A 23,402-nucleotide genomic window follows, 5' to 3' on the forward strand; every position below is an offset into this window, starting at 1 on the left:
GACTTTGAAGGTTGATGGGACGACTTGGCAAACAGATTGATCTTAAGCAGCGCTATGTAACTTTTGCCGGACTCGCTGTAGCAGTTACACCGCAATGAAAACATGTTTGTCTTCCACCATTTGTCTTACTGACCTCAGTTCAGTATTAAACTCGGTGGGCCTGATTTCTGGCAGTCATATCATTAAGGCCCAGGTCAGACCTGGTATGACATCCATCCTTGGGGACCTTTTACATGTGAACAGTGACTGTTCACACTGGGCATTAACATGCATCCTGGATGTGTCTCCAATGACCAAACGTACATAGTGCAAAGACAGAGGTTCAGATGTGGACTGGGAATAGAAGAGGCTTCTTTCTCCTTGTTACAATTCAGTGATTTTGATTGTTATAAGTCAATTTTTTTGTGTTGCGCTAAAGCTAGATACTTCATGTTTTCCGTTAATTAACGGTTTTGTTTTGTTTGTTGGAGTTTTTCCATGTCCACTACCAGCTTAGTCTCTGGTTTAACATGGTTGCAGCTATTGTAGCTTGTGTGAAACACAAAATCCTGGTAAATTATTGGTGTAGTATTTGTAAAAGGAAAGCATAAAATGGTGAATATTAAGAAAACTTTCCCCCCCACTTTTTCCTTTTAACAGAACACGTGAAGATGTTTTAAGATGGAAATATTAAAGAAAACAACACTGTTGAAATGTTTGGTAAAGCTGTTTATTAATGGTGAGGTTTTTAGCCGCAAAGTTGTTTTAAGTGTCACAACTTGGAACAGCAACCAGCATGGGGTATGAGAGTTACAAATATCATTGCGAGTACTGCACGACTTGAGTCATGAACAGCTTTTGGAGTGATACGTTTATGTGCTGTATTTGTTTGTATCAACACTATGAGTGTAAGGTATTTACATGGATGACTGACAGAGGAAGCGTCAAAGATACGACTGAATCTAACGGTGCGGATTAGACTAGGAGGAAATTGCAGACCATCCAAAAAGTCAACATTCTGCATCAATGCCAAATAAATAAAAGGACAATTATAAAATGTTACAGCTTATATTTTCCACATATCTAAAATTTCAATTCACTATGTGCCCTCTGCTACATTCATTTGTGATTTGCATACATTTTTACAGCGGAGCATCTCCAATCAGAGCACAACAACTATTTTACATATGCAGTATAAATAGTACATGAACTGTTTTTCATTGCAAATACACAGGGAATGCATGGGGGAGTTTCATTTATAGCTGCTCATCTTCATACTAGATCCTTGTTTTTCGGGTGAGGCCACCCTCCCCATCACTGATAGTGAGCCCAAAGGACTGAATTGTGGATTTCCTAGAGGCATTAAATATTAATATAAATGAATGAATCACCCTTCCGAGTGAGGCTAACCTCATAAACCACACTGCAAAAAGCAGCTGACATTAAAATGCATAAAAGGTTGTATGCCTTTCAGTTTCGGACAATACCCCCTTGTGTTCCCTTTTTAAAAATAAAAACAGTAGGGCTGTTGTTTAAAAAGGCAAGTCGTAATTGGACTGAGGAGAGTGTCTTTCTTCAAACATCAGCATCCATGGTTTGTGAGATGAAGACACTTGGCGGAGTGATTGCAGAGAGGGAGGTTTGCGTGGGACTGGAGGGACAGTTCAGCAGCCGCCCGTCCCTGATGAGGAGGGAGCTGCTGTCGAGTTGCTGCCACTGTTCAGGCCTTTTCCCTTGTGCCTCTGGCCGCCCCTCCTCCTCCCACCTCCTCCAGACTTTGGCTGCAAAAGAGAGACCAAAGAGTTTTGGACAAGAACAGACTAGCGTACATTTGTTTGACTGGTACTTTGAGTAAGGATTACGCCAATGGCTGGTGATAATCTGGCTAATAAATCTAATTCTGCAGTACTGTGCAAAAGTCATAGGACACCATTAGATTTGTTTTGGTAATGCGATTATGATGATATAAAATGATATATCGGTCTTTTTACAAGCTTTCTACTAACTAAATTGTCTCATATTTGTCTCTCTTGACCCTGAATGGAGTGGAACCCTTTTTAATGTTATACCCAACACCTGTTTTAGTCTAATATTTCATGTTTAAAATGGCCACTGTAAATGAGGTCTATTAAAGGTGGATTAAATACACATGTAAGAGCTTAACAACTTGACAGACAAATTCACAATTCACTCGCACACTTCTCCAAAGTCTATGACTGTGAGTTCAGTTTGCACAGTGCCGTCTTTGACTTTGTGGTTGTACAGTGATGTTTTTTCCTGACAGTGATATATCAAAGCTGAGAACTCGTCCGTCTCGATTGTAAAAACACGTGCTCCACTTTTTAGCCTCTCTCCGCTGTTCTGGTTTATTTGGAAGCAACCCATTTTACCTTGTTCTCTTTGTTGCCCTCCTTTATCTGAGGGTCTTCCTCTCCCTCTCCCTGAGGAGGCCGGCCACGCAAGCAAAAGGAGAGGGAGGAGAGGGTGCAAAGAAGCAATGTGGCATGACAGCAAAAATAATTTGTGATGACATGAGGCAAAAAAAATCCAGTGGGGTAAAATGGATGGTGGATACGATGTTGCACAAAATAACCAAAAGGGAGGCGTGTACAGAGGAGTTATGTTAGGACAGGTCAAACAACACTCAATGAAGTAAATCGATAGAGAAGTATAATGTCTGCTATGCCTTGGACTTATGACTCACTGGTTGTGTCGCGCTTGGTCCTGGTGACTGAGCTATCGACGCTGCGTCATCGCTGGCTGCCGGGGGGCCGTCCTCTTTTCGCAGTGGTGCCTTTTTTGTAGACTGCATCTTGATTTGAGGTGGTTTGGAGTTTGACGGCAGATTATTGGTTGACTGCAACAGCTAAAACAAAGAAAGAAGTCCAGTCAACATGTTGTAAAGGAATCGGATAAGAAAAGCTTCTCACAACAACGTGTTTCACAAGGCAAGGCTTTGCTACCTTCGTGATGGTCCCCACAGCCTTGGTGCGTCCCTCTCTGAAGACCAGCCTCTGCTCACAGTGTAGATACTCGGGGGTCTTGATGAAGCGGAAGTGGACTGAAGCTTTGTCCCCTGTTCTTAAGCAGTCTCTATTCATGGACAAGATGGTGGCTGTCTGCCTTATGCTGCCACAGTGGACTGTGTGATGACCAGAAAGAGGAGAGAAGAGTTCAGGAGAAGAATAAGTCACTAAAATATGCATGGGAAAACCATTTCTGAGTGATGAGAGAATCCTTTTACAAATATGAAAACTTTATCTATCATTGCTGCAGTGAAGTCATCCACTGCACATGCCTTCCTCTTTCATGTTTACCCACCCATGGCCTGGTATCTTGGGGATATCGTAGTGGGATGATGCAGCACCAGGATCTCGGCCTCAAACTCCCAGGTAGCCTGTGGGTTCAACTTTGGCGACACCATCACCATGCCCTTCCGTATTGTTGAGCGCTTGATCTGTACAAAGAGCCACAGGAGGAGTAGAGATCCCAGAATTCACAGAACTGATGTACATTCACTCTATGCACTCCCAAACTTCCCCTCCACTACTGCTGTGGCAGATATTCCCCCCCCTACCTTTTTGAGAGCGAATGACGCAGTCTGGCCGCCTCTAACCTCCTTCACAGGCATCCTCTTACGGTGGATTGATTTGACGGCAATAGGGATAAAGCTGCCCAGGGGGTCTGGCCCCAGCAGCATGGTATCATTCAGGCGTATGAGTCCACGTAAAGTAGTTCCCGACACAACTGTGCCTACTCCCTGATATAAAAACAGAACACAACCAGTGGTTCAGAAAAGGATGTGGCAGATTAAAACCCTTAGCATAATAAATCCACAGAGTTAAAGCAGCACTATAAATCTTATGGTGTGTTTGTTTGAAAACAGGTCCCACAGTGGGAAAATCTCAAAACGTCGCCCCTGCATTTTCGTGTGGAGAATGAACACACTACTTTGGGAAAATAATGATGACATACTCTTGTGTTTAAAGATTGTTTTGCAGTGTATCCAACTACTTTCAATGAAAAGTAACTAAAGTGGGCCTGAAAAGAGTGTTGAAGGAAAAGTGCACATCCACAGCTTGTTCTCGTCTGTGCGGTCAGAGTGTTTCTCTCTCCTTCTCTGTGTCTACAGTCAGATCGACTCTGCAGCCGCAGTTAACAGCTAGATTAATGTATTCTCATAATACATCCATGTCGCTAAATAATGCAACAAAGTCACTAAGTTGTTAACTCTGTTGTTTTATCTGTTTGCTTTTTAACATTTATGTTCTTCCTTTTATTTCCCTTTCTTTCCCCTGGTTTGGTTCATTAACTTATTTTTGTTGTAGCGGCGTTACAGCGTCACTTACAGGTCAGGCATGTGTACTACGGCGTTTTGAGAGATTTCGTGTGGACATTTCCTGACTTTTCCTGAAACAATGCTGGCTTTCCGGGAAACTTTTCAAAACAATTAATTAAAAGATTGATTAGGGCCTTATTTTTTAAATTATTTTGATAGAGAGAATGTCTTTGTAGAATATAAGCCTGATTAACAGGTGGGGACACTGTGAAGTGTGTAATGTTATGTAATGCAGAGATATGGGGGGGGGAGAATTTGTAAGTAGAGTACCGGCACAGAGTAGGTGTCATCTATCTGAAACTCTGCAGGCTGATCGTCTCTGTACGAAGTCCTGGAGGAGAGCAGGTTAAGAAACATCTTGAGCAGGTCCATGTTCTCTCCAGTTACATTGGATATCTGAAAGATGGGACACATCCTGGACACACGCACACATAAACACAAGTTAAAAAGGTGCATTCTCACTATTATACTTAATTCTGCTGGGGGAGAGTTAATACCTCTCAGAACTAAAGTTTGAAGCTGTGACTATGACGTCATCCTTGTTCTGGACCAGGACAGGGATTTTCCTACAGCCAGGGGATTTCAGTAACCTCTGGAGGAGCTTCAGTGTCTCTGTTATTGGGGGAAAAAAGACATGAATTGCAGCATTAAGACATATTGCCACAGAGAACAGAACTATCATTGTTGATATCCGGAGGCTGACCTTGTAGGATGTTGGCTGGACACATGTCTATCTTGGTTACCACAACAAATACAGGCACATTTAGAGCTAATGCCAGGCCCAGGTGCTCTTTGGTCATCCCTACGATACCTGCATTGCTGCCCACCTGGAGAGGGAGGGAGTGGGGAATTTTATTTTTAAACTTTAATGAAAGAAACAAAAAAATAACTGTTTATAGCATATGTAAGAAATAAAGCAGGTAGGCTTATAGACTTAAAAGTAAACATGTACATAAAATGTCATCTGCATACAGAAACATATAAGGCAGCCTATTTTTGATATATGAAACCACTTAAGACATACACACATAAAAAACAACAACTCATCTCCTCTTTCTTGATGCCCCCCCCTTTTTCTAACCATGAGCATGCAGAAGTCAGGCAGGTGTCCAGTCATCCCAAAGACGGTAGTCTTGAGGTATTTCTCATGGCCTGCCAGGTCTATGAAGGTTATGACCTTGGAAGACTTCTCACAAATTTTGGTCCAGTCCAGGCTTCCTCCATGGCTATCTGGTTTGTTCACCACCTAAGCACGGACAGAGAGGGAGCTATTATACCCACAATTTAACATATTTGAAAACCTAAATACACAGCACTAACTCATATAAAGTTTTGTTTTTTAAGAACAAACTAATAAGACGTCTCTGCTCTTTACCCCTCACCTGACCCTCCTGGTCAAAGCCCAGGATATCGTTGCCCACACTGCTGGTCCTGCCGCTCTCCATCTCATGCTTGTGCCGGAAGAGCTTCTGGCGAGCAAAGCCCCTGCCATTGTCCAGCTCTCCATGTGTCAAAACTCCCAGGAGAGTACTCTTACCCGCATCCACGTTACCCACCACCGCAACTCTGAGAGGTAAAGAAGTAACAAAATATCACGTAAACTGAACAGTGGAGCATAACTTCCTGCCACCTTTCATTAAAAGTATAATTGGTGGAAAAAAAGTTCTGAAACAATCTGATCAAAGTCAAACACTATGACAAAATGGTCAGTGTAAAACCAAAACTAACATAAACTGTGTCTTTCTAACCTATATTCTCATCTCTGCCCACTCACCTGACCTCCAGGAAGTCCAGCTCACCCACACGCCTGCGGATCAAATAGTCACGCACCAAGCCGGCAGTCTCATTACGCTCTCGGAGTAAAATAAGGTCAGTGTCCAGTTGCTCGCACATGGAGAGCACTGTAGCCACTGAGGCCTCCATATCTGTCTCATCCAGACCCCAGTCATCACCATCTTCATCAGAGTGATGGAGGAAGAAAGAGAATAAGAGGAGGAGGTTAATACATTATTTCATACAAATGTGAAGAGAAAAATAAGAGAATTATTTGTTAACACGGTTTCTCACCTGAGCCCTTTCCAACTACATATATGGTCTCGCCGCATCCCTCCTCCATCCTGTCCCGTAGCTGGCGTACTAACGAGTCATACTGCTCTCCGTTTGGGCTAACAAGAGCCTGCTGTTGGGTCCAGGAAGAGATGGAATAACAGAAAAACAGAGAACATTGATAACTGGTACAACTCTGGATGAAACTTTTATCCAAAGATTTCAAAAATGAAACTGAACGGTACATTGAAAAGCTGTTGTTATCTTGTAAACACACAAACACAGCTGTCTCTCTTCCCATGAAACAACTCAAGGTTGCATGCAAATAATGCCCATTTGTGAAGACCAAAAGCAAGTAAAGGCAGAAAAGCAACTAGTTTACTACACTTATATTATATTACATATGGTTGCTGTCCAGATTTTTACTGGCTGATCCTTTCAGCTCAATACTCCCTTCTGGAAAGGGTAACCAGAACAAGTACGGCGGGTACAACTCGACTGTCTAACAGCAGTTAGACAGCAGTCAGTTAGTTAGTTAGACAGTTAGTAATTAGTTAGTTAGCTACTAACTAGAGTTAGGTTGTAAAACCGACAAGTCGTACAGGTTCTGATGATAGATTTCCAAAGGCACATACAAAGGTTAATATATATCAAAAAAAGGCTTTGACAATGCACCTTAAAGGCAACGGGGCTTTGATACCAATTACAACCATAAACAGATAAATAGCTTTGCCTGCTATAAAGTTCTACAGTTGTAACAAATAATCGATTATTATTAAATTACTAACGTAATAGCAAACGATTTAGATAAATGATTAGAAGGTTACAGTGGGTTTTGTTTTTATAAAATAAAACATGTTCTCTAATTTCAGTTTTCAAAATGTGTATATTATCATGTGACAGTAAACTCAATAACTTTGTTTTGTGGATGAAAAAAAAAACCCACTTGAGGGCAACGTCATTTTGAGGTTTGAGAAACAACAAACATATTGCATCATTTTTTGTATTTCAATAATGAAACAACATATCAGCTGAGAAGATACCCAACAGATGAATTGATTATAAAATAATCATTAATTGCAGCCCTAATGCATAAGCAAAATGTGAACAAAACACCTCCCTTAGTGACTACTTGAATCAGCAGCGCAATGTTTCATTGCATTAGATTAAGACAGCTATTATGACCAAAATATATTACATGAATGGTGTGTACTAAAAAGCTGGTAACTAAAGTGGTTAACAGATGTAACATAAGCTAGTAACATGACACCAGACGTCACTGACGTTCATTGTTCAATGCAATGGTCACGTGTTATCAACACAAGCATGTTATAGATTCATAGGTTTATTGATGAGTCTGATACATATCAGGCTGACCCACACGGACAGATGCCAAAGGTGATCAAATACCTGCCCCTGACTGATGCAACTTTGGTGCAAGTTGTTTGTGTGACCTGTAATAGCGTTGTAATGTATCCACTAACACACTAACCAGATGTTCTGCTGGTCTAATACACATATGTTTACCTTAAACCAACACTCAAAACACCACCTCATCATTTTGAGGCCCCTGCATTTGTGTGTTCGTGTCATTTGTTTGACAACAAAATTGTGACAAAACAATAACATCACAACTCGTGCAGCATAAGGTGCGAGATGCTCTGACTCATAAAGACAAATGATGTAGCCATTAGGTTATGCTAACTTTACGCATCTTATGTTTTGCTACGACAAAAACAACCTCCTGGCTCCTCGCAGCCAGTCGTGTCTAATATCAGTATTTGTGGAACTGTGAACGGAGTTCGGTCATTGTACACATATATGTAAATAAAAATAATGCACCTTTTGTTTCATTCATTCATTCATTAATTCATTAATTCACCAGAAGAAACTAGCTAGCATTAGCTTCGCTGTTGTATTCACCCCGGGGAAGCGGGTTAGCATTAGCTTCACTGCTGCATTCTGGGCCTAGCTTTACCTTGTTGGTAAAGTCAACCGCACGGTCCTCGGGCTCGCCGTTGACCATATCCGCGTCCTCGAAGCACTCGTCCTCGGTGTCGTCCACGCATCCTGTCCGGTCCGGAGCAAATATACTAGCCGGGACTAAAGCGTCAGCCAGCGGTATGGAGCCTGGCTCGTATGGCCCCGGTGTTGTTGCCATTTCTATGCCAACCTCGCAGTGTCAGATTAGAAGCGGTTCCAGTTGTTGTGCTGACGACTGCTATGATATTCGAATACAGTGCACACACGTACACACACACCGATAACTGTACAAGTGCACCGCAACCTGCAAACACCAACAACTGTAATTTGAACGCTTCACATTAACGCAGCGACACACTCTCCACCATTATAATGACAGGGTGTTTGTCAAAGTGTCGTCAGTAAAAAGTTCAAAGCCATTTTAAAAATAAAACAGACAATGCTCAGTTTATAATAATAAGATAGGTGTGTAGGTGTGTGTTTGTGTGTGTAGTCACGCCTTGTTACTGTAGTTTCACCAATAGTGTTTGAGTCTCTGCGAATATTAAAGCGTTAGACCAATGTGAGTGAGGGGGTCGTTCATATGATTACATGTGGCCCCTCCCTCACAGGGAGACGTAATCACAGTGTAACAACTGTGATGCAACTGTAGTGAAACTGATGTAATGACATATTGGTAATTATTAAAATGATAAAAGTTTGATGTTTTTGTATATATTAAAGAGCATTGTTCCCTCTACTCAAGCATAGTTTTTTTTTTTTTTTTTTTTAATAGAACCTCTATAAAGAAATACCCACAGTTCTGTCTGGACTTTTCAAAGTTATTAAAACTCTCACTGACAATACATTTCCTATCTTTTTGTTTTTCACAAACGAACAAAATAGTGACAAATCTATATGTAGGTAGTGCATATGGGCTGTAAGTCGAGAAAACGAGAAAGAAACCCAAGATAACAAACGGTGACACTCATTGAATGTCTGATGCAATATCAGCATTACACAGTAACACAGATTTATCCTCCCCGATGCACATTCCTCTTCCAGTACGTCAATGCAGGTTAAATCGTGGCTAGTACATAAGGAGGAGATTCCTTGCTTCACTGGTACGCGTCAAAAAAGACAAAAAGAAAGACACACGTGTGTGCATAATGTATAAGCAGATGTAACACTATCAGTCGACATAGAGAAGTCGTTCATGCTTTTGTTCAGCACTTCCTTCCCCTCTGCGTCCTCTCCCACCCTGTTCATACCAACTACTGCAACTATCATCTGTCATCTACAGGACAAAATAACTGTTTATAACCAACATCCTTAGGACGTTGTTATATTGTTAGGGCATTTAATAGGTCCAGATTGTCTGGATGTGGTTCAGGTTAGGTTTTACGTTTTGGTTTGTTTTGGTGCCTGGTGTTTATTTAGGTTCAGGGGATGGAAAGAAAACATCACACAGACTTTTGTGAATTAGAAAACATCTCTGTTTTAATTTAACTTTAGTGTTAGGTTCAAACTACAGCTGTTTAATTGTTGTGGTGGAAGAAGGTTTATTTGATTTAATACATAATGGACATTTTCCCCTGTGGAAAGTTGTACTCAAAAGATGTCCCCAGATAAGAGATATGTGAGTTTTTTAAGATGTTTACTTTGTGTTAATAGCTTTGTGTGTTAACTCTACTTTGGTGACTCCTCATGCTCTCTGATAGGAGTCCTGTAGCAGTCACTAATTCTTTATCCAGCTACTTCAGGGTTAAACACAGCCTTTGAAGAAAACACAAAAAACACAACATAACATACTGTATTAGTACTAAAATAAAAAGTATGTACATGACCTAATAAGTGTGTGCGACACTCCACGTGATTTTCATCTACATTGCATTGTATTACGTGCTTAAGTTAAATTTGTGGATTCTTTTCCTTCTTTAGTGACAGCAGCTGTGTCAGCAGTTATATGCCAGCAGAAGAAATCACACTTGTTTGACGACTGTGAGTCACAGATTTTTTTGACACACAATTTTGATGATTGGCTAATTTCCGCATTATTCTTGGCTTTTTTTTTTTACTCTAAAGAGAACTTACATGGCTGTCCGGATGTTGCCATTCGATCTTACTGTAAGTTACAAGTAAGTGGGTATTTAAACTCCTGGCTGGGCTAAATATTTAGCCATCTCCCAGGCAACAAATACATTTCTATTTTTATCTGCCACTCTGGCCTCTGCTCCCGCTCACAGTCAGACTCAATAACCCCCAAGAAACAATGTAACGGTTTCATGTCACCTAGTTATCTATCACCATTTATCCTCACTTCACTAAAGTCAGCAATCACTTGTTAAGCACTAACCGAGTTATTTGTGGTCTCTAACTTCACTTTGAGTCCATTTGTTCACGTTCACCAATGGCTCGCTCACATTTGCTCTTCTAAATGTCAGTCACGTTGAAGGCACCTCCCACGCCGTATATATTCTCCACTCAGGATGCAGTGGGCCCTGCCTGCCCTGTGTAGCACTCTCCCTTCTCATCTGCTGAGCTCCTCGACTACATCTGCAAAAATGATGAAAGTAAGTATCTTTTTTGATGACAAAACTGTGCTCCTGCATGTCCCGTGTCATTTCTGTTAGGCCTACGATGGATAAGCAGTGTTAGGGCACATTTTAAGAGTGTTACTGTCAGCTCTCTGACATTTGCCAGCTCATTGCTGATGTAACTGAGCTTGAACAAGTTTCTCATTGCGTTTACTTTTATTTAGATTTGCAGAGATCTGACCTGGTGTTTTAGTTTTTTTTGCCTTTTATGGTCAAACTATTCACTACTGAGCCCGATGCATTTCTCATTAGTCATCTCAACTGCTGCAAAAGCCTAAGTCAGCTGTTTATGTTATATATACATATATATATGTGATATATGTTGTAATCTTCCTGTAATAACAAAAGAAATGTGTGTCTACATTTGTCATTTTATTCCAAACTGTCTTGGTAACTGGAACAGAGAGCAGTGGGTTTTTCTTCTCATAAACTGAGTGGATTGCAATAAAGGCCCTTTATCATTCTAGCTTTTCCCTTAGCCACAGGCTACAGTTATCATGTGTTTGGGGAACGGCACAGTGAGGGAGGGAGGGACGGAGCAGCTAAGGTTTCATTAACATTATTGCCATTTTTGCGTTTCAGTCTGACACAATTTTCGGCATGCAGTGTAGGACAAATGCAGATTGGCAGACAGCTCCAACTTAAGCCCAGCCCACACACACACACACACACACACGCACGTACACACACACACACACACACACACTCCAGCCCCACTGCCATGTGTTACACGCACTTTACTGTTGGACTGTAGCATGGAAAGAATGTCATACTGCTGTCGTCCTATCCCTTTACACTCCCTCATTTCACTTTCTTTGGTTTTTACTCTAAACTTAGCTTCTCAGTTTCAGTCAGGACCATCAAACCACCAACAATACAGTATGTCACCGTTTCAGCATGGTTTCATTCTGCAGGTTGATTAATAGAAGTGTTCAGGGGAAGAATATCAGCAATTGTCACATGGGAAACTATGTAATTATACGCTCAGTTCACGAGCAGCTTTCTCTCTCTTAATAACCCGTCTGACACTGATCTTAAATACATTGCAGTTGAAGTCACTGTGGGCTGGAAAGTAAAGTCTGACATCGTTAACAGTGGCATTGATTTTCTCCAGCAGCTGCATAAACTCCCACTGAACTTCCTGCTCATGCTCCGTGAAATTGAGCCAAGGATCAACCTTGGAAGTTCACTGGAGTGAAAAAAAATTGTTTTTGTGAAAGAATTTCCACTTAAATGTATAATATTTACAAAGAAAGATACGACCAAGTATTGAAATCCCACTTGATCTGCTGCACAATTGGGACTTTGTTCATGAGCAGAGGAGAAGCAACAGCAGCGCCCATGTGTCTGCAGAGAATCACATTTTTCTCATGTGTCACGTCAACCTATCACTTAAGCACACAGCAGTTAACATTGTTGTGAAAACTGTGAATCCCCAGACGGCGACTATATCTGTCCTTGTTACCTCGGTGACAGTTGTGTAATTGGACAAAGTGGCAAACCTGTTACGCAGTGGCGATCTGTATTTTCACAACCAAACGATACATTGCACCGTAATTTACTAATCATAGCACAGCGAGAGAATTCCCCTGCCACATGCACAGTAGCAACTTAAGCAAGAGAGTTTCTGCTCTCCTCGTGTACGATATACGCGTTTGCCACTTTCCTTTGCACACCTATAAATATTACTCTGTTCAACAGTCACTTTTAAACATTTCAATATGCCAAAATAGCGAAAATAGTGCATAGTGGAAAAGAGCTGTGGCAACAGCAAGGAGCTGGAAGCTATGAGCAACCATCAGTGGGTGTGTAATTGAAAACACATGTTTAGTAATTTCTGAGGATGGAGGGAGGATTGGAGAGTTGGCTGAGGCTGTTGCTGCTGGTGTTTTTTTTTTTATTGCTTATAGCTGCAATAATAATTGAATCTTATAAAATCCAGCAGTAGTACCACACAGTAATGTACTGTATCACTGACCCTTTTCCTCTTTTTCTGCACAGGATATGATGGTAAAGAACATGTCCTTCAAGGTCGGGCAGACCCTGACCATTGTTGGAGTTGCAAAACCTGATGCTTCAAAGTAAGTGAAACAAACAATGTTGATTTTCATCTCTTCCCTATGCTTTTTACACCATGTGATACTCATTTTAAACACAATGAGTTGTGTTAACATGTTATAAACATCTTTTTTGACACAGTTTTGCTGTTAACCTTGGCCCCAGTGAGCAGGAGATTACAATGCATTTGAACCCTCGTTTTAATGCCCACGGGGATGAGAATGCAGTTGTCTGCAACTCTTATGAGGGAGGAAACTGGTGTGAGGAGCAACGCCACGAAGGCTTTCCTTTCCAACTCGGAGAGGAATTCAAGGTAAATGGTCCTGTGTAATCTCTTCAGTGCCTTGTGTTAATAATTTGTTGGGAAAAGTGTGTCATACGTCTGACGCGGTGACGTGAATTATTAAAGTCACAAAGATCTGTGAGCGCTGAATCCGTATCATTTTCATATTGGAGCAGGCGTTTGATATTTGACATCATTGTCTACATATTCTTTTCCCTTTCTAGATTGCCATTGAATTCACAGCCGAGGAGTTCCTGGTGACTTTCTCAGACGGCTCTCAAATCCACTTCCCCAACCGCATTGGTGCGGAGAAGTACTCGTGCATGAGCTTTGAGGGGGATGCTCGCATTCAGAGCATTGAGATCAAGTGATCTTGCATTCTGCCAAAAATCGCTGCATTGAAATTGTGTTGTTTTTTTTTATTACCATTTTTCAGTTTGTCTGGCATCAGGTCACAAGTTATTACAGCTTCTCGTTTCTTCAATACATGTGACACCAGCCTTATGTGCTCATGATATTGTATTATGCAAGAATGAAGCAGTGTGCTTACGTGTGGAAACCAAAAAATGTACACACAGAAATACATACAACAAGTAATGAATGCTCACTCTGCACTAATATAACTACTCAACGTAATCTCGTTGGATTGTGCATTAACACCATTTTACCTTCACAGCATAAGTGTCATTTTGGATTTGGGCTATAGGAAACTGGTTTGAAGTAAAACCAAAAAAAGACAAAAGTAAAGTGATAACTTGCAAAATGACTTTAGTAAATTGACATGATAAACATTCACCAATATAGCAACACATGGCTTCTTTTTTTGCTGCGTTGCAGTGTTTAGCTGAAAAGCACCAGTTGCTCTTTAAGGTGCCTTGAAATGCTCCATGTTTTTATTTGTCTTCCCTCCCAAAACATTCCAGATTTGTAATTTGAGTGTGATGCTTGTCTGTAACAACATGGATTAAAGCATGGCCTTTTATGGAACAAAAACTTTGCAGTGACTTTATTGTGCGGGAAATGTTCTACCAAGGCCCCCAAATCCGATGCAATTAGCCACGTTCGCCACTAGATGTCAGCCTTGCTGTACAATTTAGCACAAGGTCTTGGTGCCTCACACGCACAAGCTGTTACAGTAGCTTTGGTTCTGGCAGCCATATCAGTAACCGATCATCTCTGTGAATTAGTTTCCCGTGGAAGTGTCTGTGTGCACTTAATTCAATCCAAACACTGAATGTGTGCAGGAGCTGGTTCAGACTCGAGAGTATGAGGAAACTATTAAGGTGATTTCTTAAACAAAACCTTAAAACATGACCACCGACCATAGCGATCTCTCACTGACCACCACTGACAACCAGAACAAAGACATAGTGTGTTTTTCTGTAATCTAATCTGGTGTAACAGACAGTCATTTGTTTTAAGGGTTTTAAGAGAGAGTGTGAAAAGAAAGTGAAAGTGTCCCGTTCTCCTGCACTTAAACTGAAAACAAAGGTCAGAGTTCAGTGCAACACAATGTGAGCGGTCCGTGTGTGTGTGTGTGGTAATGAGTGATTTAGCAGATTTAGCTGTCACAGTGCAACCCCCCCCCCCATATTCCCTTTCATCCACTCTTTATCTTTTCTATCTTCATCATTTTGCTCTTTTTTTTATCTTCCCCTCCTCTCTCTCTCTCCCTCTTTAGCTCTGCTAAGTTCTCTCTCTCTTCCTCTCTCTCTCACCTATCCCTCTTCCTCCACTCTTAATTGGAAAAAACTCATTGTCGCACTTCCACTCTTCATTATTTTGTGGCAGACGAGATCAATATCCGAGGCTGCGTTGTCAATAATGCTTGTGTGTTTGCGATTGTTTCACACCCACGTAGATCATTTTAGCATGAATTGTGTCTGACCTTTACACCGAAATGGACTCTTTGTGTTCATCCTTTACATGTGCTGATGAAAAAAATTCATATGATGCGTTGCATGGAGTACTGCTCTGTGGTCAGGTCTCACCTGAAAAAGTGATCTTAATTGTCTTTTTTTTGTGGTTAAATAATGGTTTAATCTGTTTTGGGTTTTTTTTACTCCAAAACACTGTGATGCTTGTGTGAAGGACAACCCTCTGGCCATTCCACACACAACTAATCAATCACACTGGGGGTTTGATTAACACATTCAAATCACCTCTCACATCATATGCCCGGGAGGAACACACACACACACACACACACACACACACATACACGTTTAGACATAATGCATTCCATAACCCTAAACCTAACCTTCTCCATCACAACTAAGTGCCTAACCCTAACCTTTACCCTAACCTAAACCCAATTTTAACCCCAACCCTAAAACCAGATATTAACCCCCCCACAAAAGCCCTTTAAAGAAATGTCCAACATTTGCCAAAATGTCCTCACTCCATATGGTTTATATGTTGTTTTTTTTGTCCTCACAAAGCCACAAATACAAGAACACACATTCTTCAAATCTATTTCATGTTCTGAGTATCAAGGATGTTTAACACATCTCTCACCTGTGCCGTGTCACCTATGCAGTGTGTGTGAGTGCGTGTGTGTGAGAGTAAATGTGCCGGAATGAGTGTGGAAGGGGATGATTCACCTCAGCTTACATAAAACCCTTAGTCTATATTTAGCATCAGCATGACTCCAGATTTCTGCACCGTAGCTATCAGCCACACATTGAGATGTGCGTGGGCTCGCCCTGAGCTGACTGCGGCGCTGGATTCATACTCTGCAAGGATGCCTCACCTTAGCCGTGGTCTGATCATAGTAACGTGATAATACATAAAGTGTTGGGTTATAGCATCGTGACAGCGTTACCCAATTATACACCACAGTTCTTTGTTTATTTTTAAATCTATGAAAACAGATTATAACAGCCGTGCAGAAAAGAAAAATGCTTAACCCTTAGAACACAGAGCATTTCGGCTGCTTTTTTTACATGTTGAAACATACAGCATGTACACAGAGGCTATAAGAATCTGCAGTATAGAGTGTCTTATATCCTTTTTTTCAGCACAACCTAGGAAATCTGATAAACACACCTGAGCAAAAACTACTCAAAATGTTTAAAATCGGATTGAATTTGTGAAATTTAGAAATGTGTCACAGTACAAAGTTCACTTGGCTCGTTTTTTTATGAACAAAAAGAAAAGAAAAACGCTGTATTTTGTGACTCCTGCACAATTATTGCTACTTTATATCACTGCTAAAAATGTGATGTCATAACTCTGACACAACAACACATAGGACGACGAAAAAAACCACATATTTTAAAGCCTGAATATGTGACCTATAAACACACACCCCCAGGATGTCCATATAAGGAGATGTATATTATCACCAAGGCAAATTACCGTGGGGGCACCTGCGGCACAGATCTGTTAAGGGTTAAAAAACAATTACATAAGTATGCGCCATCTATAGAAATTAAATATAATTTTGACTCGGGAAAAAGTTTACACACACACACACACTAGTGCAACATATGATCCTGGCAACTGGGTCACGATAGTTTCCTCTAAGTGTGTCACATACGAGTGCTTCACAAATCATTCTGTCATTGTGTAGAACTCTTTGTTTGTACGACGTTACTGTCGCACGCAGTCAAAGGTGTAAGCCCACGGGGACGTTCAGTTTTGTCCAGGTCAAACCACAGAACAGCGCTGACAGGTCAGCGAGTGCACCATCATTGATCTGCACCTACAGTGGCGTGTGTGTGTGTGTGTGTGTGTGTGTGTGTCTCTATGTGTGTGTTCCAGGTATCGCTCATGTTGTGGGGACATTTGTTCACATGATGGGGACTTGTGTTCCTCATAACGTAAATTATTGTGTTATTGTAAGGTGAGGACATGTTGTATAGTTAGGTTATGGTTAGGCCAGTGGTAGTAAAGGTTAAGATTAGAGTAAGTAAATTAAGTCAATGTAATGTCCAATGAAGTCATGGAAACCAGCCTGTGTGTGTGTGTGTGTGTGTGTGTGTGTGTGTGTGTTTGCAGCAGCAGCACAGGTGACCTTTTCCATACAATAAGCCCTCGAAACATCAAGCATCAGTCCTTAGCTGCATCACACACATTGTAGGTCATACGTGAAACCTATCGCATCATGAAACCTGGGGTTACAGAGTGAATCAATAAAGCAATACATTAGCAGTTTCTTCACTTATAGAGATAAGTTCTGGGCAGCCCATGGCCAACTGGAAAGGGAACTTTGCCTTGTAACTGGAGGGTTGCCAGTCGAGTCCCCACTAGGTCAAAAAAAAGGGATGGGGTACTCCTGAGCAAGGTACTCAACCCTCATAGGGTTGCTGCTCAGTGGTTGCCTGCTGCTCCTAATTTTAGGAAGGTTTCTGGTGCACGGTGGGTTAAATGCAGAGAGGGAATTTCACTTGCGTGACTGATAAAGGACACATTTATTTATTATTTATTTTAAGTTTTACAGCACACTGGATGTTTGTGTGGCTGTGAATTTTTCCAAACTTGTGTGACCAGGAAGTGAAACGGTGCCAGTCGCTGACTCATGGAACAATATACAGCAGACTCTTAAATGAAATACACCTCCTCCCTAAAGTGACTTTTGAGATTACATTTCCAGCTTTTAGTGTCATAGTTAGCATTCTGGTCGTTCAGTTCAATTGCCGCGATTGTTTTCTCTTTTTTTTTTGAGGGTCGCCCCTCAATGATTTTATCGAGTATAAATAAAGGTTGCATACATATATTCATGTATACAGACTCTCACCGTGCTTTTTTTTAAATGCACCTCACACACACACGTCGTGTCAAAGTCACTCGCCCTGTTCGCTGGAGCTGTCTCCTGTGGAGACATGAAGCTCATCACCGAAGAATACTAACACACAGGGACTGACAACCTGGTAGGATCGTTGTCAGGGGCTGCAGCCTAAATTAAGACGGTGACATATGAAAGTTGCAGCCAAGCAAACAGCCACACCACTACAGACTCACAGACTTGTGTATTTACATAGTTCGGCACACATTTGCTCCTCATTACTCGTGATTCACCTTTCCCAAACGCAGTTATTGTAGTTTAGTGCCTTGAATTAACTGCCACTATACCACGTTTATTCCTCAGGGCTATTTGCTCACTCAACATCGGTGTGGATAAATTGTTTTGACAAAAGTTTTTTTGTTCAATTTAAGGGGGCGTAATTTTAACTTTAGCAAGTGTTTAACGAGTCACAATCACAATTTAAAGTCCACTTTAAAATTCACATTTAATGCCCCCATAAATTTAGATTGCGCCATCATAATCTTACAGTATTTTAAATCTGAGCGCCGCTAGATATCAGTGAATGAAGCATCTGATCTATTAAGGCAGCTGTAAATGTTGCACAGGCACATCAGTTTACTGGGTGCTTGTTTCATGCTAAGTCGCACGGCTCCAAAATATCTCACTGTAACGTCAAGTCAATTGTGAGCTTAGTTGTGGGAGTTTTGTGATTCATGTTTTTTGGAAAGAAAAACGGAGAAAAAAAGAAAAGTGATTGAAAGAACAATATAGCACTCAGGTTGCTGTCATTCCAGCAATTCAGGAATAAATGAAGATGCCTCGCAAACTTTACATCTTCTGACTTTGTGAGAGCAGAGCTGTCAAACCAAACATTGTTCTGAGCTCTGATGAAGCTGACACACATCACACTGTGGCTATGTGGTGGTGGGTGTCTGTCAGGGATAAAACAAGCTGAAGGTGCCATGAGATCCGCCGTGGTCTTAATACAGGCAGCACCCTTGTTGGTTTGTTTACTGTAAAGTCATTCTCCACAACATGCTCTTCCTCATCTTTCTTTGTGTCCGTCTCGCTGCATGTTTCATGGTTGCTTATTTTTTTCCCCCCGTCTCTTCCAGTGTATGGTAGCAGTATAGTAGATAGAACTAGTGGGGGAGTCACAGTGCTCTGGGAGCGTGACCGGCCTCCTGTGTTCCCCGAGAAATACACTGTGACGTGTCTTTTGTAACATGTCAGTGGGAAAAATGAGGTTTTACATTTACTGTGGAGCCAGACATGTAATCTAGATTAAGACTATTTGCTTCACATTCAAGCCTGTGTCCTTCTGTAGCTGTGTGCATTCATGTGGTCACTGAGCGTGTACGTATATCTGGTCAGGAAGTGTCTTTGTGTTTTATTTCTGACTGAATGGACATTGTCCAGGTGGCAGAAACTTTGAGTCTATTTATTTTTAATATATGTGCTATGCTTTAAGTCAGGCAAGTAAATGTGTTTCTGAGGGCCAACGTTTTTGTAAGCAATTGAATATTTCAGTCAAAAACCCACGTTTGCTGCCTTAAGCTAACAATAATGTGGACGTTGTCTTTAATCAGCAGCTTGTTATGAAGACAAATGTGTGTGAGACACGTACTGTTCATATTTATTGTGCATCATTTCAATTTTAAGATGCATAATATATGCATAATATGCAAGTAGGTATATTACGGACATTTACTCTCCAAAGCTGGCTGTCCGTGACAACAGCGGTGCTTTTATTTTTATTCTTCAAACCAAACATGTGGCATTGTTAGAAAAAAGAAAAGATAATGCCACGAGTTCCCACTGTTAAAAATGAACAATATGAAACTGTGTCTTCATCACAGTCCTCTCTGCATCTCCCCGGGTCGTCAGACAGATGATGAACAAATAGATAAAACTCATCTCTCCTCTCCTCTCTCGCTTTATCCATTCTGTTGCCTCTCTTACTGTTCTCTCCCCTCCTCCTCCTCCTCCTCCTCTCTCGCTCATCCTCCATATATCTGAAGAAATCTCTGAAGAAATGTCCTTCATAATCTCTTTTTTGCTTCAGGTTTGCTTACACTTACACCTTCAGGCCGGGTGAGTCAGGTGTGACCACAACCTTGGCTCCAAGAACTCCCAAGATTTTACACACACAAACACACACACGCACACTCTCCATGTCTTCTTCTCTTGCATGTACGTGTGTGTGTGTGTGTACTTGTGCAGGTAGGTATGCCGGGCATTTTCAGGTCTCATGATTGTTGGAATGACATCGATGCTGTCAGTTTGAATCAGCGTGTTGTGAACACCCATTCCCCCGCCACAGTCGGTTTGTATGTGCACACACACACATGCACGCTCCTACGTGCAGTGTTACATGGAAACATGGAGGAATATTGAGAACCATTGTAATGTGTTTTGAGTGTATTGCGATGCATAAGCATACGGTGTTCAACAGGAGAAGCTTTTAATAATCACCACTGGTGTGGCGAGCACTGGCGGAGATCCCTTCTGCCCTTCTTAGATCCCCCTGTCCTTGTCCTTTATTTTCATTTATTCATGCCTCCTATCTCCACGCATACCGACACACACACACACACACGCACACATTTTCCCACCTCCACCCTCACACCACAGTGGCCTCTGCTTGGCTCTGCTTGCTACTTTTCTTGCATGTCTGCCTGGATGTTTGGATCGATAAGAGCCGGCTGCGTAATAGAATTAGGCTCTAATGGAAAGTACAAACTAGCTTTCTATTTACTAAATCCCTCCAGGGGGTTCTGGGTAGGTAAAGAGCAGACTGTGAAATGAGACTGTCGTGGCGATGCATGTGTGTGGCTTTTGTACGTATGGTTATTTGTTTGCGTGTGCGCGCGTGAGGAGACGAGAGAAGCTGTAAACAGACTTCACATCAAGTCACATTGGTTTAGCTTCTCAGTGGCGAGGTCAAAGGACCATTCTGTGGGTGATGGTGGTGACTGGTGGACAGAGAGAATTCAAATGCGTGTTTTTTGTTGTTGCATTTTTGAATGCAAACCGTTTTGGTTTCAATTTATTGTGAAGTTTTGAGGAATGTTAAAACAGCAGCTTGTAACTTTTGCTTTCGTGAATTGAAACCATGTATGTTCTGTCAGGCTTTGTCAGGCAATACTATCAAACCTCACTGAGGGACTGTTTGTGTGTATATAGCAGTAGCACAAGGCCAGGGGGCAAAAAGCAATTATCCCATCAAATTGCTGCAACAACTGTGTGGTTTTTTTTCTTTTCCGCCAGTATTTCCTCTCTGTGTTTTCACTTAAAATCTATCACTTCCTGTGCACAGTACACAGGAAAGTTGCTGGGCGACGCTAGATCCAAACACTGCAATAATTCCAAACACAGAGAGAGTCACGATCAGGGTCGCGTGACCTCATTTAACAATAGTTTGTATATAAGAGACATTTGTTAACATTTAAAAGTTATGCACTAGCGTAATGTAGCGTTTTGCACTTTATTGAACACCAGGTTCAATAAAGTGCAAATACAACTGCAATCACTATGTAAAAATAAATAAACACAACACTGACAGCAGTTAAGTATTACAATGCGCATAAAACATATTCTCAACCTTTTTTTTTGTTACAAAGTCTTGTTTGTTTTTACTGTCAGTGCATTAACAGCCCAAGAGATTATGAGGTTACATTCACAGCAGCTGAAACCTGACAGGAAGCAATTAAAAGCAATCAAATTTGAAATATTGTATATTACAATTATAACAAACCACTGTGCTGCCAAAACACAGAACCATAACAACAAAAATTAATAAATAAAATCACATTTGGGGTTTAGTGGAAGCAGAGAACTGCCAGATTTGAGGACACACCCCTGTTCAATGTGACCATTTAAAAAAAAAAATAAATAAATAATGGAATGTGTCTTCTCTGCTCTTCTTTCACCTGAGACATGACTGATGTGAAACACGCCCACAGACCCAGAGACATTCACAGATGTCGAAGGTGAACTTATGTCCAGTCCACTGGGATTTTTAATGTTTAATAAGAACAGAAGGGACAGCAGGTTTCAGTTGGATAGGCATGTATATATGTGTGTGTGTGTGTGCATGAGGGAGAGCGATAGTAAGGGTGTGTGTGTGTGTAGTGAGGAATCATTAAAGCTGAACCAAATATGTCATGTCACATTAAGTCATCTTAAGTCAAAATTACCGCAAATATATTTGCCTGCCTGAGTGAGTGTGAGTGAGTGTGAATGTGTTCTCATGTGGTCATGGATGTTTCCGACAGTTTAGACTGAACAATGCTCGACGTCTTCCCTTTATCTATACACTGAGAGGCCGAGAGCAGACTAGACATAATTAACTAACACTCACAATTGGTTAGTACCCTATATCTCATTCCAGCCGGCTCAAAGGCTCTGTTACATGTGGCATCTCTATGGAAACCAGCCTCCATCAAAGTGGTCATCCAGGCTGACACACATGGTTTAAGTCTGACATGACTTTTCAGACATTTGCAGGAAGTCTTTGAATTTGTATTTAGCCTATATGACAATATAGAACAAGCCATTGTACATGATGATTGCTTATAATATAATATAATATAATATAATATAATATAATATAATTTACTATAATATAATATAGATCAAATCAAAGCCAGAGAAACTACATGTCATAATACATTTATTTTTGCCTCAGTTGAGTAAACTGGGAGGTGGCCATGTTTGTTAATACAAAAATCTACTGCAGCTATAAAAAAAGGCAGACAAAAAAAAGAAAGGAAAAAAAAAAGACCATGAGTCATGATTGTTGTGTTACTTCCCCGTCTGTGTCTCCGTGTCACTACATTGCGGAGCTGTGATGCCACGCGGTGTGACATGAAGGGACTTGATATGATGGATGGGATGTGACACTGGTGACTTGATGCGCCATGATGTGATGCGGCGCAACATGATGCTACAATTCACATTTGCATATCGTCTCCCACACGGTTTTGTGATTTAATGAGTGTCGTTACACTGTCATGACAAAGTGGCTCTTACCAAAAAAAGCTGCCTAAATTCCAGGGGGACTAACTCAGAGCCAGTGTCATATCTGTTGTTAATCGTATTCAAGATAAAAAAGAAGAAGTTTGTAGCTTCTTTATTTATCATTAAAACACACAGGGTATACCTCGCTTTTGTGTCTTTGTTCTCCCTGCTAATTGCCTGACCCAAGCAATGTATTCCCTCATAAGCGCCAACCGTACAGACTCAGCAAATATCCCCTTCTGTTCCAAGTGTGCGCTCCCTAAACCTCAATTATTCACAACTTATGAATAACGCACTTCACCTCAAGCTGGCACGAGGGGGTATTTTTGCACATGGAGCCTTGAATTAGTCATAACCTCACAATGG

The 23,402-nt window shown here is 41.2% G+C and overlaps 2 protein-coding genes across 3 annotated transcripts; one reads left to right on the forward strand and one right to left on the reverse strand.

Moving 5' to 3' along the window:
• Positions 1-693: 693 nt before the first annotated feature.
• Positions 694-8,830, reverse strand: gtpbp1 (GTP binding protein 1). 2 transcript variants are annotated; one of them, XM_058653140.1, is made up of 14 exons: positions 8,343-8,830; positions 6,386-6,497; positions 6,093-6,273; positions 5,701-5,884; positions 5,400-5,564; positions 5,022-5,145; positions 4,816-4,930; positions 4,589-4,733; positions 3,557-3,739; positions 3,301-3,436; positions 2,943-3,121; positions 2,684-2,845; positions 2,370-2,420; positions 694-1,760 (listed from the first exon to the last, which is right to left on the reverse strand). In XM_058653140.1, the coding sequence occupies exons 1-14, from the start codon at positions 8,523-8,525 to the stop codon at positions 1,644-1,646; spliced, it is 2,037 nt and encodes a 678-aa protein (XP_058509123.1). In that variant the 5' UTR covers positions 8,526-8,830; the 3' UTR covers positions 694-1,643. The 2 variants fall into 2 exon arrangements, with proteins under 2 accessions (XP_058509123.1, XP_058509124.1); XM_058653141.1 differs by lacking the exon at positions 2,370-2,420 and having other exon boundaries at positions 8,343-8,827.
• A 1,925-nt stretch (positions 8,831-10,755) lies between these two features.
• On the forward strand, positions 10,756-14,257 carry LOC131474910 (beta-galactoside-binding lectin-like). Its single transcript, XM_058652627.1, has 4 exons — positions 10,756-10,899; positions 12,925-13,004; positions 13,123-13,294; positions 13,489-14,257. The coding sequence occupies exons 1-4, from the start codon at positions 10,816-10,818 to the stop codon at positions 13,633-13,635; spliced, it is 483 nt and encodes a 160-aa protein (XP_058508610.1). The 5' UTR covers positions 10,756-10,815; the 3' UTR covers positions 13,636-14,257.
• Positions 14,258-23,402: the final 9,145 nt, after the last annotated feature.

The sequence above is a fragment of the Solea solea genome, chromosome 16 (assembly GCF_958295425.1).
Source record: "Solea solea chromosome 16, fSolSol10.1, whole genome shotgun sequence".
Taxonomy (NCBI): Eukaryota; Metazoa; Chordata; class Actinopteri; order Pleuronectiformes; family Soleidae; genus Solea; species Solea solea.

Coding starts and splice junctions, on each gene's coding strand:
- gtpbp1 (XM_058653140.1), bottom strand. CDS start 8,525: ATGGCAACAACACCGGGGCCATACGAGCCAGGCTCCATACCGCTGGCT. Junction 6,274..6,385: donor TGTAGTTGGAAAGGGCTCAG/GTGAGAAACCGT, acceptor ACTCTGATGAAG/ATGGTGATGACTGGGGTCTG. Junction 5,565..5,700: donor GCTTTGACCAGGAGGGTCAG/GTGAGGGGTAAA, acceptor GTCCGTGCTTAG/GTGGTGAACAAACCAGATAG.
- LOC131474910 (XM_058652627.1), top strand. CDS start 10,816: ATGCAGTGGGCCCTGCCTGCCCTGTGTAGCACTCTCCCTTCTCATCTG. Junction 13,005..13,122: donor GCAAAACCTGATGCTTCAAA/GTAAGTGAAACA, acceptor TTTTTGACACAG/TTTTGCTGTTAACCTTGGCC. Junction 13,295..13,488: donor AACTCGGAGAGGAATTCAAG/GTAAATGGTCCT, acceptor TTCCCTTTCTAG/ATTGCCATTGAATTCACAGC.